General features: G+C 39.2%; 1 protein-coding gene across 1 annotated transcript in view; it reads left to right on the forward strand.

Moving 5' to 3' along the window:
* Positions 1–5,735: 5,735 nt before the first annotated feature.
* Positions 5,736–16,665, forward strand: part of LOC111856796 (sodium channel protein type 4 subunit alpha A-like) — a 41,868-nt gene continuing 30,938 nt past the window's right edge. The window contains exons 1-5 of the mRNA XM_023837039.2: positions 5,736–6,566; positions 13,133–13,427; positions 14,140–14,258; positions 14,440–14,529; positions 14,739–14,867. Coding sequence (XP_023692807.1) covers positions 13,182–13,427; positions 14,140–14,258; positions 14,440–14,529; positions 14,739–14,867 — 584 coding nt within the window. The 5' untranslated portion in view covers positions 5,736–6,566; positions 13,133–13,181. The remainder of the gene's footprint in view (positions 6,567–13,132; positions 13,428–14,139; positions 14,259–14,439; positions 14,530–14,738; positions 14,868–16,665) is intronic.

Consider the following 16,665-nt stretch of genomic DNA (forward strand, 5'->3'; position numbering starts at 1 on the left):
TTACAGCTGTACCTGTCCTCTAACATTGCATGGCAGCTATAACTTCTACTGGCTAACTGGCTAACCGTCAGTACCTAAAGCTGCAGACCCTCTGGATAAAATGTTGGCCCACCACTGCATCCTTACTGACCTAGTGTACAAGTCAGATCACTGTTGGGACAACTCACTAGCTCTTACTTTTTTTAAATCCATCAGAAATAAAAATGCCGAAAATATTGGTAGCGTAGGTTCATGTCACGGTTGCCAAGTTTGGTCAGCTGGCTGGAGTGAGATTTTCATTTCAAGGCAAGTCTGCACTCATTTCCATGTATGTGACAGTTTCATTACGTTGTAGGGTTTGCAAACTACCTCAACACTTTTGATGTAGCTGATTTTAGGTTTATCCTCCTGAGACCCAAGGAAAAAAGTGTCCTTCAATTTTAGGTTATTTGTCTTTGGAGACATTTTACAATTTAGATTTTTTCAAATTTATTTTTATTTTTAATTTCACAACATGTCCTCTTCAGTGTACAACAGGAATAAATATGTTTCCTTACATCAGTGAAGAGATGCAAAAACAACATGTCCACTACAATGGCCATAAATGAATGGGTAGGGTCTCAGGAGGTTATAATGGAATAATATAGATTCGCCGTAAGATTTCTTTCATGAAAGCCTGGTACACTAGATGTGAGACAGTTGGCAATCCTGTCATATACAGGGACCCCATTTGTCTGTTTCTTCCTGGTACTCTAGTTTCCTCCCAAGACATGACAGACCACAAGAATCACATAACTGTTCTTGGTAGTCCAGAGAATTGCACATTTCATCCATGCATCTTCAAACTACTTATCCTGGTTTTGGTCATGTAAGGCCTGGAGCCTATCCCAGCAGCAGAGGACCCTAGGCTGGAGTACATCCCGAGTGAGATGCTAATCCATCTCAGGCCAGTTACACACTCTCAGATCCGATCCACACACACTTTTTTAATAGACATCAATTAGCCTAACAACATGTCTTTGAACTGTGGAAGGATACCCATACCACACAAGGAGTGCATGCACATTTTGCCCATTAAAACTTCATCCAGGCTAATATTAAATTTAAAAATATATCTCTTCACTGAGGAACATGAAAAAATATCAAATTATGAAAGCAGAAGTACAATAAAGTGAAAGCAGAAGTCTTCATATGAGCTAAGGTGCAGGAGTGTAGAAAGGCTTTTTTTGGTGTTAGAAAAAAAGAGATTTGCATTAATGCAAACAGGAACAAGTGCTATGGAGAAATTTTAGGAGGAAACAGAAAAACTGAAACTGAGCAACACTGCATACTGTATTTATAAGCTAACAGAAAATGCGTACCATTTTATTCGGTAATATTGCAAAAGGTTAGTATATGACTATTCCAGTCAAAAAAAGTGTTTACCAGAAACAACCAAATGTACGGAGGCGTAATATACGAAAGCGTAATGCGTTCACTTGAGAAAAAAATAATTCTGCTCTGTTTTTCTGAATTAAGGAGATACAGTTTTCATGTAAAAAAATAAAATAAAATTTTAATTGGTCTTTGTCAGCCGACGTCACACTCGCTATGGCCGCAGTGTATTGTGGGTCGAATCGCCATTTTGGTTGTATACAACGTACGCAAGAGAGAGCATTTGTGTCCGGCATTATCTTTTGTAAGATGGGACAGTATGTGAAAGGCTGTCATACTAAGTCACATGGTAGGAATGGAAAAAAGGTGGACTACAACCTGAGATTTTTTCGGTTTCCCACTTGGAAAAGAGGATATGGACAGCAGGTAGAGGAGGTAACGAAGAGGCGTCGGGTGGCCTGGGTCGCAACAATGAGACGGAAGGAGATCACTTTCAACACGATATCTCCCTTCATGCGTGTTTGCTCTCGGTATTCTCATAAAGGCAACTAAGATGTTTTTTTTGTTTGAGTAATATTACTGAATATGCATTTTTTTGTCTTCTAAAGTTGGTATTTTCACATTGGTTAACCTATGCTAGAATAGATTAATATGCTCGTGTTAAAGTAGTGTTACAGAGTGAATGCTTTTTAAAGACAAGTAAACAGCAAAACTGTAATGACACGTGTATCAGTGCATGTATATGTATATTAGCGTGCATGGATTATAAGCCGCAATGCTGAATAAGGTTGTCACTGTGTGCTGTGCCCTGTAAAACCAATGCCCAACCTAACATTTGCAAGTACGGTTTCTAACGTTTTACATGATGCCTGGAAGGATGTGTATAAAGTCGTTGTATACCGAGCCTGTGTCCTGCTTGCCGCTAATATTTTGTTTTGAACATTTATTACCAATAAAGTTATGTCCAATGACATTTTTGTGGTGTTCTTGACTCTTTTTCCATTCTTAAACACCTAAATGGCTGGTGTGTTTTGTTAATGAAATTTTTGGGAATGAAAATCAGTAACTTATTACTGATGAAGTTCCATAAAACGTTGCATTTTTGTAGAGAAAAAAAACACTGAATATGAAACATCGTTACCAAATGTGTTTACATCCGCGATGCACTTAAAATGGCGAATGGGGGCGTGTCAGACAGTGCAGACACAGATACCGTTTCAATTAAAAAAACACATGGTGTGATTGTCTCTTGATTCACCACATGGCCAGCCTGAATGCATTTCAGATGCATGATCTTGTATCCGTGAAGCATGCCATACTGGTCCAACTGATCCTGGAGAAACACTGCAATGTCCTGCAGATCAGAATGGGCTTTCCATCTGAACAACCGCAAAACCTTGAGGTGCCTGCGCAAAGTCGACAAACTAATAACAATGCCATCTATGTTACTTAAAGCTGCGAGTATTTCCCAGTGTTTCAAACCCAGACCAAAATAAAACTGGATTAATCTAAGGTGTGATATTGTTACAGTGAAATTGAGCTCTAAAGTAGGCGAAATGAGAGTTTATGAGGTTAATTCAGAAAAAACAGACCATGTATATATATATATATATATATATTTTTTTTTTTTTACATGAAAACTTTATCTCAGAAATTCCGAGATAATTATGTCATTAATTCAGCAGAATTATTTTTTCTCAAGTGAACGCATTACGCCTCCGTAGTGTTTTGCTTTCCTATGTCGAATCCCTTGTATTTTGTGCCTTTATAGTACATCGCCATCTGGTGGATGGTCTAGGTCAATATCCTCATCTTTACCATTAAGCTAGAAACTTCCTTTTGACTTTAATGAATATTTAAACCAAAGAAACTATTGAATATTCATCTCTTCATCATGTCATACATAGTTAAGATTTTTGAGTATATATTCCAATTTCCCTGATATGTGCTTTTCACCACCGTGCAGTGGTTACCACTGTCGCCTCACCCCTCTGGGGTCTGGCTTAGAGTCTCTGCCAGGGTTCCGTGTGTGGAATCTGCATGTTCTCCCCGTGTCATCGTTTCCTCTGGGTACTCCAGTTTCCCCCCACAGTCCAAGAACATGCTGAGGCTAATTCGAGTTGCCAGATTGCATGTAGGTGTGCACGTGTGAGTGAGTAGTGTGTGAGTGTGGCCTGCGATGGGTTGGTGCCTCATCCTGGGTTGCTCTCTGCCTTGTGCCTGTTGCCTCCTGGATGGGCTCCAGACCCCCTGTGACACTGAATAGCATAAGCGGTTTCAGAAGATGTATGGATGTGCTTTTCTGCTTAGTTAAACAAAAGGTTATACGTAACATTTTTCATTGTTCACAAGTTTCGCTGGTGTGGGAATGTATATTTGTGTGTGTGTGTCTGTGCACCCTGTACTAGACTCCCGGCCCCTCCCCCCCTGCCTACCTACCTCCTCTCTCAAACCCCCCTCCCAAAAAAAATATCTTTGAGAAGATGGATGGAAGGAAACATTTATTATTATTAAACAGTTGAACCACAGTACCTGAATACAGCCCCCAGCAGCTCTGTGGATGTGCATTTCCGCTTTCTCATTCCAGGGGCGAACTTTCACATTACTGTACTGTGTCTTTAGGAGAGGTAAGGGACATTTGTGATTCAATAATGAGCATGTGGTTTGACAGTTTGGACAAATCACGTTTTTTCAATGGCTTTAAGACAGTGCATGTAATTTAAAAAGTGGTGAAGAGATGCAAATTGTTTATAGAAAGCTATGCAGTTAATAACAGACTGATTGCACTACACAGCCAGAGAAATTCCCTTTATCTGTACATTGAACATGAAGAGGAGCAGTATGTAATTCAATGCAGCTCTGTTCCAACAATACTAATAGCATAAATAATAGTACGATTTGCATGTTTAAAGACATTGGTTATTTTCATGCATGTGTGGTACAATGTATCTATATATATAAAATGTTAAAAAATAATATAAATTATCCATCCATCCATTTTCTGCAACCGCTTGCCCTATTCCGGGTCACAGCGGTTATATAAAATATTAAACAAATGTGCTATGTACACTTTGCATGTGGGCTTAAGTATTTTTGGATGTTGTACATATAAATCACAAATATTGTTCATTTATGTAAATTCAGTCGTCACAGATACATTGTAATTGCAGTATCCATCAATTTTCTATACATGCTTGTCAGTAATATATGTATTTAAATGTTCAAAGTAAAACTCTGTATGTCTTACAGTGAATTTGCTAAAGAAAACAAGTGAGTCTGTGCCCTTTAATGAATAGGCATCTCATGCACTGTGCCTGCCTTGAACCCTGGGTTTCCCAGGAAAAGGTCAAGCTCACTGTGACCCCAGATTGAATAAGGAGTTAATGAACATGAAGTAACTCAGTTCATGATTTCAGTTATTTGCTATATACTTCATACAGTTACTTTCTATATTAAAACCATTGTACAGTTTTCTATGGGAAAGTTAGATTGAGAAGGTGTTTGTTGTTTCTTAATTTAAATTGATACTACCGGTGAGCAAGAAATACAGAGCTTCCTTCCAAGAAAACTCTATTTTCATAGAGTTGACATATTATCTGAGGAAGTGACCAAGCCGGGGGTTGCGTTTCTACTCGGGGTTTTCCTACAGGATATCAGTAAGGAGTGAAGAGAATACGACAGATTTTGGCTCGGTTCACGACGGCCGAGGAAGAAATGTTCAAACATGCGAATCCTATGCGTAAGCGCGCCATCTACCGAAACCATTTGGCTAAGGCATAAAATAGCGAATGAGAACAGGTTATACAGTATCTATTGTGCAGACGAAGTTTGCAAAGAGTAGAGTGCAGGATCAGTGTGCATGTAAAATCATTCTTACGGGCAATTCTTAAGCATTCAACAATAAAATCTCTGATAGCCACGGTACTCGAACCGCGACCTTGTTCTTAAGAGACCCAGACGCCGTCAGATCAAAGTCGCCTTATTTAACTGGTAACACATTTTATTTTTGCCATAATGAATTACAGAATTGGATGCATTCATCAGCACAGGTACCTGATACAGCTCATCTGCCAAATTAATACTTAGGATGGTGAATAAATGAATTACACTGGAATCATATCCGAAAAATCAACTGAAAAGCACCATAGGAATGGATGGTTAGTTAAAGCTTAAAAATCTTTGTTTCTTTTAAGTTAATGAACATAATAGCGTTCTCCATTAATATAAATTTTAAACGATTAAGTTAAATGTGGGGTGCTAGGAGTATTTTTACTTAGAAAATAAAAGACCACTACGAAAAGACCACTAGGAAAAGACCACTACGAAAGATCTGATGTGGAGAACAACGCGATTTCCACAAGTAATTGACTACTATGGATTAAAAAACAGTTGCTTCTAACTTCTATAAGGTGAACCTGCATAAACGTGCAAGTGAAACTTGCTGAATGAAAATATGGTCTGCAAAATCGATCGTTGGAATAGCTGACATTTCGAAAACCTGATATCCAGTTTCAATTGATATATACGATTTATCTCGGCCAAAATATAACTATAAGCCGTGTGCCGCACATTTTATCCGCAAAAAGTGCAGCATTTTAAGTACATACAGGCGTACATGCTGTCACAGCGACTAAAGTTTACTGGATTAAAGCGTGGGGGAGGGGGGCTGTGCAGAGACTTACAGTTAAGATGGAGCTTCTGGCTTCAAAACCAAACGGGTAGCCTACTAAAAACGTGCGCTTAAAACGCATTTATTACTAAAACCACACACACAAGACAATGTAAAAGTAATAGTTGAAACGCCTAACTGTTGAATAGCAAAAATTAGCTCCGGAAAATGTGAGTTGCATAGACAAAAAATATTTTCTGGCAGGTCTATTTAAATTACATTTAAATGTGACGGGTCCCTTTAAATGAATGCATTGATTTCATATTCCCCACATTTCCTAATTCAGAATAAAACAATGTCCCAATAGTAACGTACAGCGAGTCACTTGTATTAAAACTTACGAGCCTTACGGCCGAATGGCAGAGTGGCCCCAGTGATGATCGTACCTGAAGCCGCGCTCAGGTTTCCTTCCCGGCCCCCCCGCGTCAGAGACAGCTGTCTTGGGACGCGGAGCGCCTTGCAGAGAGGGGGACGCAAGCTTCAGGGCTGAAGACTTAACAGGCTATTATTTGGTCTTTTTGGAAATATACCTTTACTATTTAAGGTAAAACCCATTGTTTCCTGTTATCTGTGTGATTCGTTTCTGTTTGAGTTTTCTTTTGACTTGTTTTTTTGCTTTTGCTCTTCTGCGCCTTCTGACTGTCGCAATCTTTAAAGTTAAAACAGTACTAGATTCCCAATGAAATTCAGATTACTTTGTGAAGTACTTTTTTTTCTATTTTCCTGCTTGTTTTATGTAGCCTACATTTTTTTTCTTATTAAGGCCTTAGGTTGAAATATACTGGCTTTATATATAAACTCAATTAGTGCTTCGAAACGATACTGATTTGTTTGTTCGACCATTTACCTGCCCTGATCTTTGTGTTCTTTAAATATTCTGGTCTGTGGATTTGCAGAAGAAATAATAGAACCGGGACAAAACTGCCTGTCGAATGCGCACATCGGTCCTTCATATAATACCGTAAATGTAATTGATTCACTATTACAGATATGCAACCTGGCGGATATATAAGTGGTGCAGACTTACATGGTAACCAAATCGAGGTAATTTTCTGCATTGGCAAATGTTTTAACGTAGATAAGTCAAGAGGTATAGGTAAATGTTTATTTTGCTATATTATTTGGGAACATAAAACAGTTAGTACCGTAAATTGTCTATACCTTTGCTGAAAAATTAGTTTTGGGCCCATTACTGCATGTTGTATTTGGCATGCTGTTTATTTTTCTCCAGTGATGGGTAATGTGATGGGGAAGTCCCATGTGAATGTATCTGTGTGTTTGTAATACTGGGTCTGCTTATATGAAAAGAAAATTACAGATGTGAAAAGAATTCCAAGTGTGTTCATTAGAAATGAAGCCAGAAGGAGCTGGAGGCTCTGGCGAAGGTGTTTAGATCATTATAAATCACTGTATCTGAAGTGGAATGAAAGACTTTATGACAAAGCACACATGAAACATATCCATCCTCGGAAAGAACACTTAAATATGAATCCAAGATGTGTCTATGGCTGTGGAAGCTGGGGGGCAGGGGGTTGCATCATTGTGGGAAAAGACCAGCACTGGTCACTCCAGTCATTTTTCTCCACCTGAACCTCATCACGTGCTTTATTAATAGAACAGGGCTTCACTGCAGTCATCCTCTCCCAAAATCTATGCAGATCAGAGCAAAGAGGTAAGCTGGACTTGCCCCAAGCTCTTGTTTGAAATAACGGTATAAATGTCTGTTAGCAGTGTCTTTGAGTAAAACCAAACGGCCTCCCACAAATAAAGGAGGAGTTACCTCTAGCAAATTTGTGCATTACGTTCCAAGAATAATTTTGTGCTTTGCGGTCTTTTTTTGTCATTAACATGTAAAAGTGGAATGGAATGAGTAAAAATAACTAATATTTAGCCATTTGAGTCAAGGGACATATTAATTTTGGCTTTGTTTTGTAATGTAATCTTTATTTGAAGATAGTTCTAGAAATATGTATTCTAAATATACAGTATATGTATACATAAAGGATGTTGTCGTGCAACAGGTTGTTTGGTTAGAGCTTGTGGGTCTCGTGTTTGTGATACTCCTGAGCATGTGGTCAGAGTATAACTTAGAGTAACGTCTCCTTCCTGATCTTTGTAAAGTCATTGGGTGGGTGTGTGATCCTGCAGAGACGTGGGGGGGGAGTGGTGGGCTCTAATTTGGACAATTATAGATTCAGCATGTTTTTCTGGTGTAGTGAAAAACCATACTCCTGTCCCATCATGCACTTGGGGTTGTGTACCATAGGCGTGAAGCCGCTTGTGGTGGGGGCACCTGGCTGTCTGTGAGTGTCCCTGCATCGCATGTACTGGTGGGTGTGGGGATGCTGGTTTTGGGTTTCCTTTACCCTGGAAGCCATGTGATCAATTGGCTATCCAGCAATGTCCTTTCCTCAGGTCAGCAAAAGGTGAAAAGGTGCTCAAAGTGTAGGGAATTTTAGTATTCAAGGATACAGTCTTTATTATCTTCTTGTGAGTTAATGTGTTATTTTGGTTTAATCTAAGCAGTTTACCAGTTTAGTGTGAAAAGAATGCGCTACATGGATTATTTAGTTTGTCTATTCCATCACTCCATTTTGAAATTAAGGTATGATGACTTTGGTGACAGCTGGGCATGGACAAGTTTAAGAGGTGGATTTTCTGTTTTGGGTTCGTTATCAGTTATTATGTATGTTTAACATATTTGGATCTGTGCAATACAACAATCTGCTTCTTTGGAGCAATGAAAGTGTGCAGTTTGACCTGACTTACAGTACCCTTGTGTGTGGCTTACATAATTAATTGCTGAAATATTAGCAGAAACTTTATGGTTCTCAAAAAGCTCATCTGACATTTAGCTTTGAAGGCATTTTTCTTTGAACTTGGTCCAAGGGCCTGGATTTAGATCGTGCAGCCTCTCCAGAAACTTACCAGCCATTAATCTAATTTTTTAAGCACCAACACTGGTAATTATTAACTTCTATGTAGAAATCATCTGTTTTGCACATTTTCTTCCTCCTTTAGTTGAAAGGCATCCAGTTTGACTCTGTGTGTGTGTGTGTGTGTGTGTGTGTGTGCATGTGTGCACACATGCGCATATTTCTGTATGTGTGTGTGTGTGTTTGTGTATGCATGCGTGTGCGCACGCATGTGCGTGCGTGTGTGTATGTGTTTGTGTGTGTGCGTGCATGACCTTTGATGGGCTGACATGCCATCCAAGTATTACCCTGCTAGGTGCCCTGTGCCTCCTGGCCATGGGCTTTCCACTTCCCTGAATTAGGTGAGTGTTTATGTGAATTTCAGGGAGAGTAAAAAGGGGCATAGACACATCACATGATAGGCGAGGCAGCTAAAGCAGAACACAAGCGTGCACAGTGCATTAGGCTGGGCCGCCAGACGAAAGACAAGGTGATGAACAGGTTAAAAGGCATATGCCTAGAAATGTGGCACTACTCTCTTTCATTTATGGTTTAGATCTGCCTTTTAGGAAAAAGAATCCAAGAAAAGTAAATGCTAACATGGGACAGGTATCTTGGCACAATAAGGTCAGCAGAAAAATATAAGCCAAATCAGTAGACCTAAAATCCCAGAAGGATGCGAACTATAAATATTAATTTAAAACAAAAAAAATATCAAGTATAAAATCTATTATGCTGCAAAAATGGTGGTGGGTGACTTTATTATATCCATACATCCATCAGTCTTACAACTGATTATCCAGGACTAGAACACAAGGCTTATTGATATATGATCATTTGTTGTGTTGGGGAGGGAGGGGACAGTGCTAGTAGGTCCCAGTAAACTATTAGTTTCAATAAAAGGTATATTTGTCCATATTTGTCATTTAGTGCATAGTCAGATCTCAGTGACTTCTTTACAAGGCATAATACTAGTTATGTTAGACCAGAAAGCCTTCATTATGCTTTTTAGTAGATAACTATGACTATATACATATATTTATGTAAAAGTAAAGGAATTACCATGATGAATACATTCTTAGTTTTTCCACAGCGTATCATTTAAAATGAACAGAAGCTTTTAAAAATGAAATAAATCCATGGTATATACATTTTCCCCACAGTCTTATGCTGAATAAGTATTTGGAAGATGGAGAGATGGGTGGATGTGCATCCAGTACTGACTAAGTGGACGAAAGATGGCGGGGTATATAAATTCCAGAATTGGGATGGTAGTAACAGCTATTTGATCAATAAATGCATCTGGAATTAGCATGATTATTTATAGCTTGCATGGGTGTGAGCCTCTTCTCTAAATTAAGTTATTTGTATAAATAAGCAGGTAAAGTTCACACACTGTCATGAGATATATGAGCCGCCCTGCTTTGAATGGTCTAATGTCTTTTTTAACAGTCTTAGTATATGTAGACAGCTCAGGTCATGGTTTGACTATGGATAATGTCATCTGACTATGACCAATAATGTCCTGTTGTCAGGACACACTGGTACTGCTCAAAAGAGGTATGGGCCAGTGCATACTGGCTGCCTAGTGGGTTTCAAGTACCTATAGGATACTGGTTCTAACTGGTGGCTATCCGTGGTTCAGTTAGTATTTGGCTCTTTTGAGCTCTGAAGTCATGGTCCCTTGTGATTCTCCATCATTAATGATGGGTGATTTGGCAGAATCGAAATGTCACACATTGGTGGAATGAGAAAGTGACTGTTAGCTGTTCAGTAATGGAAACAAATCTGACGCAGTCTTGCTTTGGTTATCAAGGTTATCAGCTAGGTATGACTGATGAAAGTGAATGGTATAAAATCGAGTATATTAAGATGTCTCACTACAGGAAGTGCTTGGTCGATTACTCTTCACTATTTCCTGGGTTTGAAAAGTAGGCTGTGAAATCTTTAATGTAACTTTGCAGTGGTGAACAAGAAGTAACTGAATTTTGCAGTTTTTTTTTTACCTTGACATTTTTAAGACAACTAGTTATTTTCAAGTTAAAATGTTTAAAACCAACTTAGACTGATGACAAGTTATATTTAACTTTATGGTTCTGTACCCATATTTTGCAACAGACATTCAGAAGCGCTGCTATAATTTGCTTATCCTTGTTGTTCATAAATTTGTTTCTGGTTGCTGTTTGTTAGCCCCTCTTTCCTATATATGAACATAACTTAAGACACCAGCTGCTATTTTAAAGCTTTAAATAGTGATGCAAAAGGCTGGTACTAATTAAAAAACCAGTGAAATCAAGTTAATCACTTATAGCGACCCTGTTTTTATAGGGCAGGTCAAGCCAACTGTTGTGCATTCAATTTATTTCCTAAACCAAAGCACCCTCTAAAGTTTATAGTAAGTATATATATAATAGTATAGTAAGTATATATATGTATATATAAAAATCTGACACTAGATGCCCTCCCTACCCCCACTTGAAGCATATGAGAGTGTCTTAAAATAAGAGCAGAAACCCTATTGGGGGGGGGTTAATCGTCGACAAATATGGCACAGTGAAGTTTAATAGTTGTGGGAAAATTGCACAGATGTCCATATTTGGCAGGAGACTGGCAGAAGCTGGTGGTTTTGGGGGTCCAGAGGGCAGCCAGAGGGCAGCCAGAGGGGAGCCAGAGGGCAGCCAGACGAGCGGTAGTGCGGCGGCAGGTTGAAATGGGCTGGTCCTTTTGTGAGCGAAGTTGGCACACGGGTCTGTTTATTGGTGCCGCGTGAGGGGGCGCAAAGTCTCAGCAAACCCGGAATGGGCAGAGTCGCAGCCGGGACTGTGCAACCTGACACCTTGCTGTGATTGCCAGCAACAGCTGGGTGTGTGTGTGTGTGCGAGTGTGTGTGTGTGTGTGTTGTGTGCGTGTCTGTGGGTGTGAAACCTGTGTCTCACACCCTACCCTAAAGTGCTGTCCTCACAGGGCCCCCAAAAGGGTGACCACACACAGTCACTATATGTGTACATGTGGCAGGAATATAAAAACCCATAATAATATTTTCATACAGGTATAACGATTACAAATAATATCCCAATTAAATGGCGTTGTATGAAATGTGCCATTACATTAATTTCTAGTAAATAGTGTTTTTTACACAAAAAAATCTAAATATATACGATGAAAGTATATTTAAATTGTATCATTTTGTTCATTTAATATGTGTTCTTCAGTGCATATTGCTAGTATGGTTTTAGCCTATGTGTGTTTTTGCTGTGTGTGTCTCGAATACTATGGGGGGTAAATCCAACTTGCATAAAATTTGACTTACATAAGGGTTTGTGGAACGGATTACTTCCGTGAGTCCAGAACTACATTTAGAGTAATGTCTCTTGGGGTGATATTTCATTGGCCAAATCAATCCAGCAACCATTCAAAAATTAAAACTCTACCGTACTCAAATTTCTGGATTAGCTTTGAATCCCTGTAATTTAAAACAAAAAAATTGTAGTCAGTGAGAAAGAGCTGCTTAGCCCCCTGGGTGAGTGGCTCAGTGGGCTAAGCTGTTGTGCCTGTGATTAGAAGGTCGCTGGTTCAAGCTTGGCCTTGGTACATCTGCCGGTCCTTAAGCAAGGTCCTTAACCTCCAGCTCTCTGAGTGCTCTTATGGGTGGCTGCCCTTTGTGGCCAGCTTGCTCTCACCTACAAAGAGCAAGGTAGGGGAGGCATAAAGAGAATTTCCCCATGGGAAATATTAATAATAATAATAATTATTATTATTATTATTATTATTATTATTATTATTATTATTATTATATACATAACAGGGTGGATTCAGTAGATTTGGAAATCATCCAAATCACAATCCAGTGTGCCATCGCTTCAAAGGTATCAGACAACAAAATTAACCTTAATCATTGCTTGTTAGGGACTTTGTAAGGTCAGCCAGTATTTGGTAAGTCAAGAATGGTTTCAGGGCCAGGAAATCAGTGATTTAATTAAAGACATGATAAGCATGACGGGTTACATCATAAACATTTCCAGAGATTACAACATTCAACGTCATCTGTCTGGGGTCCCACGAGGGCTGGGTTGGGAAACACCATTTTACAGTTTAATGTCAATAACACTGGAAACTGCATAAGCAGACAGGAATTTTGAAAAGTACCCCCCCCCCCATTGACCATGTTGCCATTTTACCCTCTGTTTCCATGCAGCTTATTATAGCAAAATCCTGGAGTGGTGCAAGCTCTTTGCAATGCAAAGATGGCAAGCCTCCTCAATATCGCTGATGTCTTCCATCCCTTCACCGCGGAGTCCCTGGCTGAGATTGAGAAGCGGATCGAGGAAAAGAACCAAGCACCGCCTCCTGAGGAGACTGAGGAAGAGACAGTTGGGCCCAGCAGGGACCTGGAGGCTGGCAAGAGCCTGCCCATGATCTATGGAGAAACACCACCAGAGTTTATGAATATTCCCCTGGAAGAAATGGACGACTACTATAGCACACAGAGAGTCAGTTCAGAATGCATGACGGGTGGTTCTATGGTCTGAGGATAACTGTAGTGTATCATAAGATGGTGACACTGCCTGTAAGAGTGACTAAAATTACCTGAGCTTTAGTAAGAACATTCAGAGCATAAGCTCTGTAAGCTCACCCTCTGGTTGTACCCACGCCTGCCACCACGCTCACCATGCACACCAACACCCAGCATGCCCAGTATCTTACATCTAACAGCATCAACAAGACACAAGTAATGTGACAGTATCCATAGCAACCATGCAGACACCACCACTCTAATGGGAACTATCAAGGAATGTCTGTAGCACTGTACATGCATTGTTTCTGTTAGACAGGCCTGTATACACCAAAATATAAAAAAAATTGCTAAAGCAAAGTAATCATGACTTTTGTTGCCTTATTTATAAATGCTTTCTAACAAGTTTCAAGAGGACCAGTTGCATTTAAAATTGGATTCAGGTAATGAACAGCCAACTCTGAATGAATTGTGATGTTAGCAAATGTGGCAGAAGGGTGTGGTATTTGGCTTGGTTCAACCATATGTGATGTGAAGGAATAGATCCAGGTAAAGATGTTGTACAGTTAAAAATATATTTCAATGTATTGGTGGTAGAGATGAAATATGATGCATTGTTCAAAACAAACCTGCATAAATTGCACTTGTCCTGTATCTCTGATTCTAAACATCTTCTTTATGTCTTACAGACCTTCATTGTCATCAGCAGAGGGAATGTAATCAACAGGTTCAATGCTGAACCAGCCTTTTACATGCTGAGCCCATTGAGTATTGTTAGGAGAATAGCCATCAAAATTCTTATACATCCATATCCTTCACGTTAAACTTGTTGTGTGAGCATGTGTAGTTATTAAAATTTGAAACACAGATTGTTTTTCTTCTCATAGGAATCAATTTTATGGTAGTTTACAACTAATTAATTTAAGACTAAGTTGCCCAGCAGGAATGGGGTGCACAAATTGGATGTGTGTCCTTTAACTCTGTATCAAGGTTTTCACCATGGTCATCATGGCAACCATTATAGCCAACTGTGTGTTCATGACGCTGAGCGACCCACCACCATGGAGTAAAGACTTGGAGTAAGTTGTTTTTTTTTTGTCTGCTCCCTTGCATTTCCCTGCTGTTGCTCATATACTCATTGGCCATTAATGTACCAGTCAAGGTGGCTTTTGACGATTTCAGAAAAGAAGACAAATAATAATAATAATAACAACAACAATATTAGTAAACAATGGTGTTTGTGACTTACATATAAGCAAAGATGACAGTGAAATGTCTTGTTTTGTAGGTATGGGTTCACTGGTATTTATACCTTTGAGGCGACAGTCAAAATGCTGTCAAGAGGCTTTTTTGTTGGTGACTTTACATTCCTTCGAGACGCATGGAACTGGCTGGACTTCATTGTGATCAGCATGGCGTGAGTATTCATCTTGTCACTTTTCCTGTTAGAGAAACATCTGCTTGAGGGTCATGGACACTTAGGCTTTGAAGACGTGGTACAGTAATTAATGATAATATAACTGCAGTTTTCAGTCCTTTTACATTTACTCATGTTAATCTAGAGCCAACTGTACACGCAAAGAGTGTAAAGCAGGATACTGACATACTCCAGCATTCCAGTGTGTATTTCTGTGAAATATATTTGAGTTAGATGTATTTGGATTTATATATTACAATATATGGTTCTAATCCATAATTTATATCTCAAATATTTCTAGGTTTAACATGCTGCTTTTTCACAAGTTCCATATGTGTGTTTTATTTCTATAATAACAATGGATTTTAGTTCTATAATGTTTATCAACCTAATGAAAAATACAAAAACGGCTGGAATGTTTCAGATACACTGATTTTGTGACATTAGAATTGCTCACAATTATCTAAAAGTTGTAATTAGGGATGCTCATTTCGATTAATTTTCCCAACCGACAACCGCCGTTCGTTAACCGAACATTAACCGTTAACTGATTAGATTAGAATATTAAATTCCTCTGGGGTCGGCGGTCCCGCCGGCGTGATCTGACAGAAATTTCGCCAAACCATTTAAATAACTCTGCGAGGTTTTATCATATACACATTTAAAAAACACCCTCAGAAACCTTGGACGGTCTACTTTTCAAATATATATATAGGTAGAAACTAAATATATTTTTATAGCTTCGTGATACGAATAGAAAGAACAAGAGTGACTGACTTAAGCGTCTGCGTCTCGAAGCAGCTCTGATCGCCTTCCCACTTGCAAATTGCGCTATTCGCATGATAACAACATGATAATCCGACAGTTAGTATTGGATAAAGAAATATGTGAATACGCCCATTGTAACCGAAATAAAACAAGAGCACATGTCTGGGTAGTGTTTACACCGATCGGCTACAATATAGCACACGGATACGTCTCTGCCACTGAAGCTTTGCGCCAATGTTTCCATTTTCAGCAGCAAAGCTCGTAGCTGTGTTCATGGCTCAGTGGGCTAAGCCTGTGTGCCTGTAATCACAGTCGCCGATTCAAACCCAGTGTATTTAGAACGTGAAAAGTGATCTTCAGCTGAGATGTCACAAAACTTCATACTACTACTAATAATTAAAATATATATAAAAACATTTTAAACCGTTTAACTGATAGTAATATTCGGTCAAAATTAATTATTTCGGTTAACGGTTAAACGGTCAAAAGGAGCATCCCTAGTTGTAATGTAATATGCTGGGATAATATCCACACGTTTTCCATAAGTGCTTCTGTAGTAGTACTTGGATGGGATAACAGATATTATTTCAGTATTTTACAGTATTACACAATTTACTGCGTCGAATTAGAATTAGAACTTTATGATGTAGGTCTCTTCACCAGAATACCAATATTTTGTCAGTACTTATCTATCCAAGCTTTCCATTACATTCTTGCAAACACATTAAACTGAGATGTAAAGTGAAATGAACGTATGCAAAAGTTCAAGATTAACTTAGGAAACATTACATTTGGCCAATTGATCCACTAACGCGATACCACCCTTCCCCGATCAGCAAATTTTTCTGGTGGCACTTCCTCCCCACCCTGATCAGTGAGCTTTACCGCCGGCACCCCACCCTTTGATTAGCATATTACTGATGCTCCAAAAAATAGCTCGAATGGCCCCCTTAGGGGGGCTCCCTACCCATGTCAGCCTAGGGCCCCCAGAGAAGTTAGTCCACTTCTGGTTAAGAGTATATAAAATTAA

This window comes from Paramormyrops kingsleyae, chromosome 5 (assembly GCF_048594095.1).
Source record: "Paramormyrops kingsleyae isolate MSU_618 chromosome 5, PKINGS_0.4, whole genome shotgun sequence".
Lineage (NCBI taxonomy): Eukaryota > Metazoa > Chordata > Actinopteri > Osteoglossiformes > Mormyridae > Paramormyrops > Paramormyrops kingsleyae.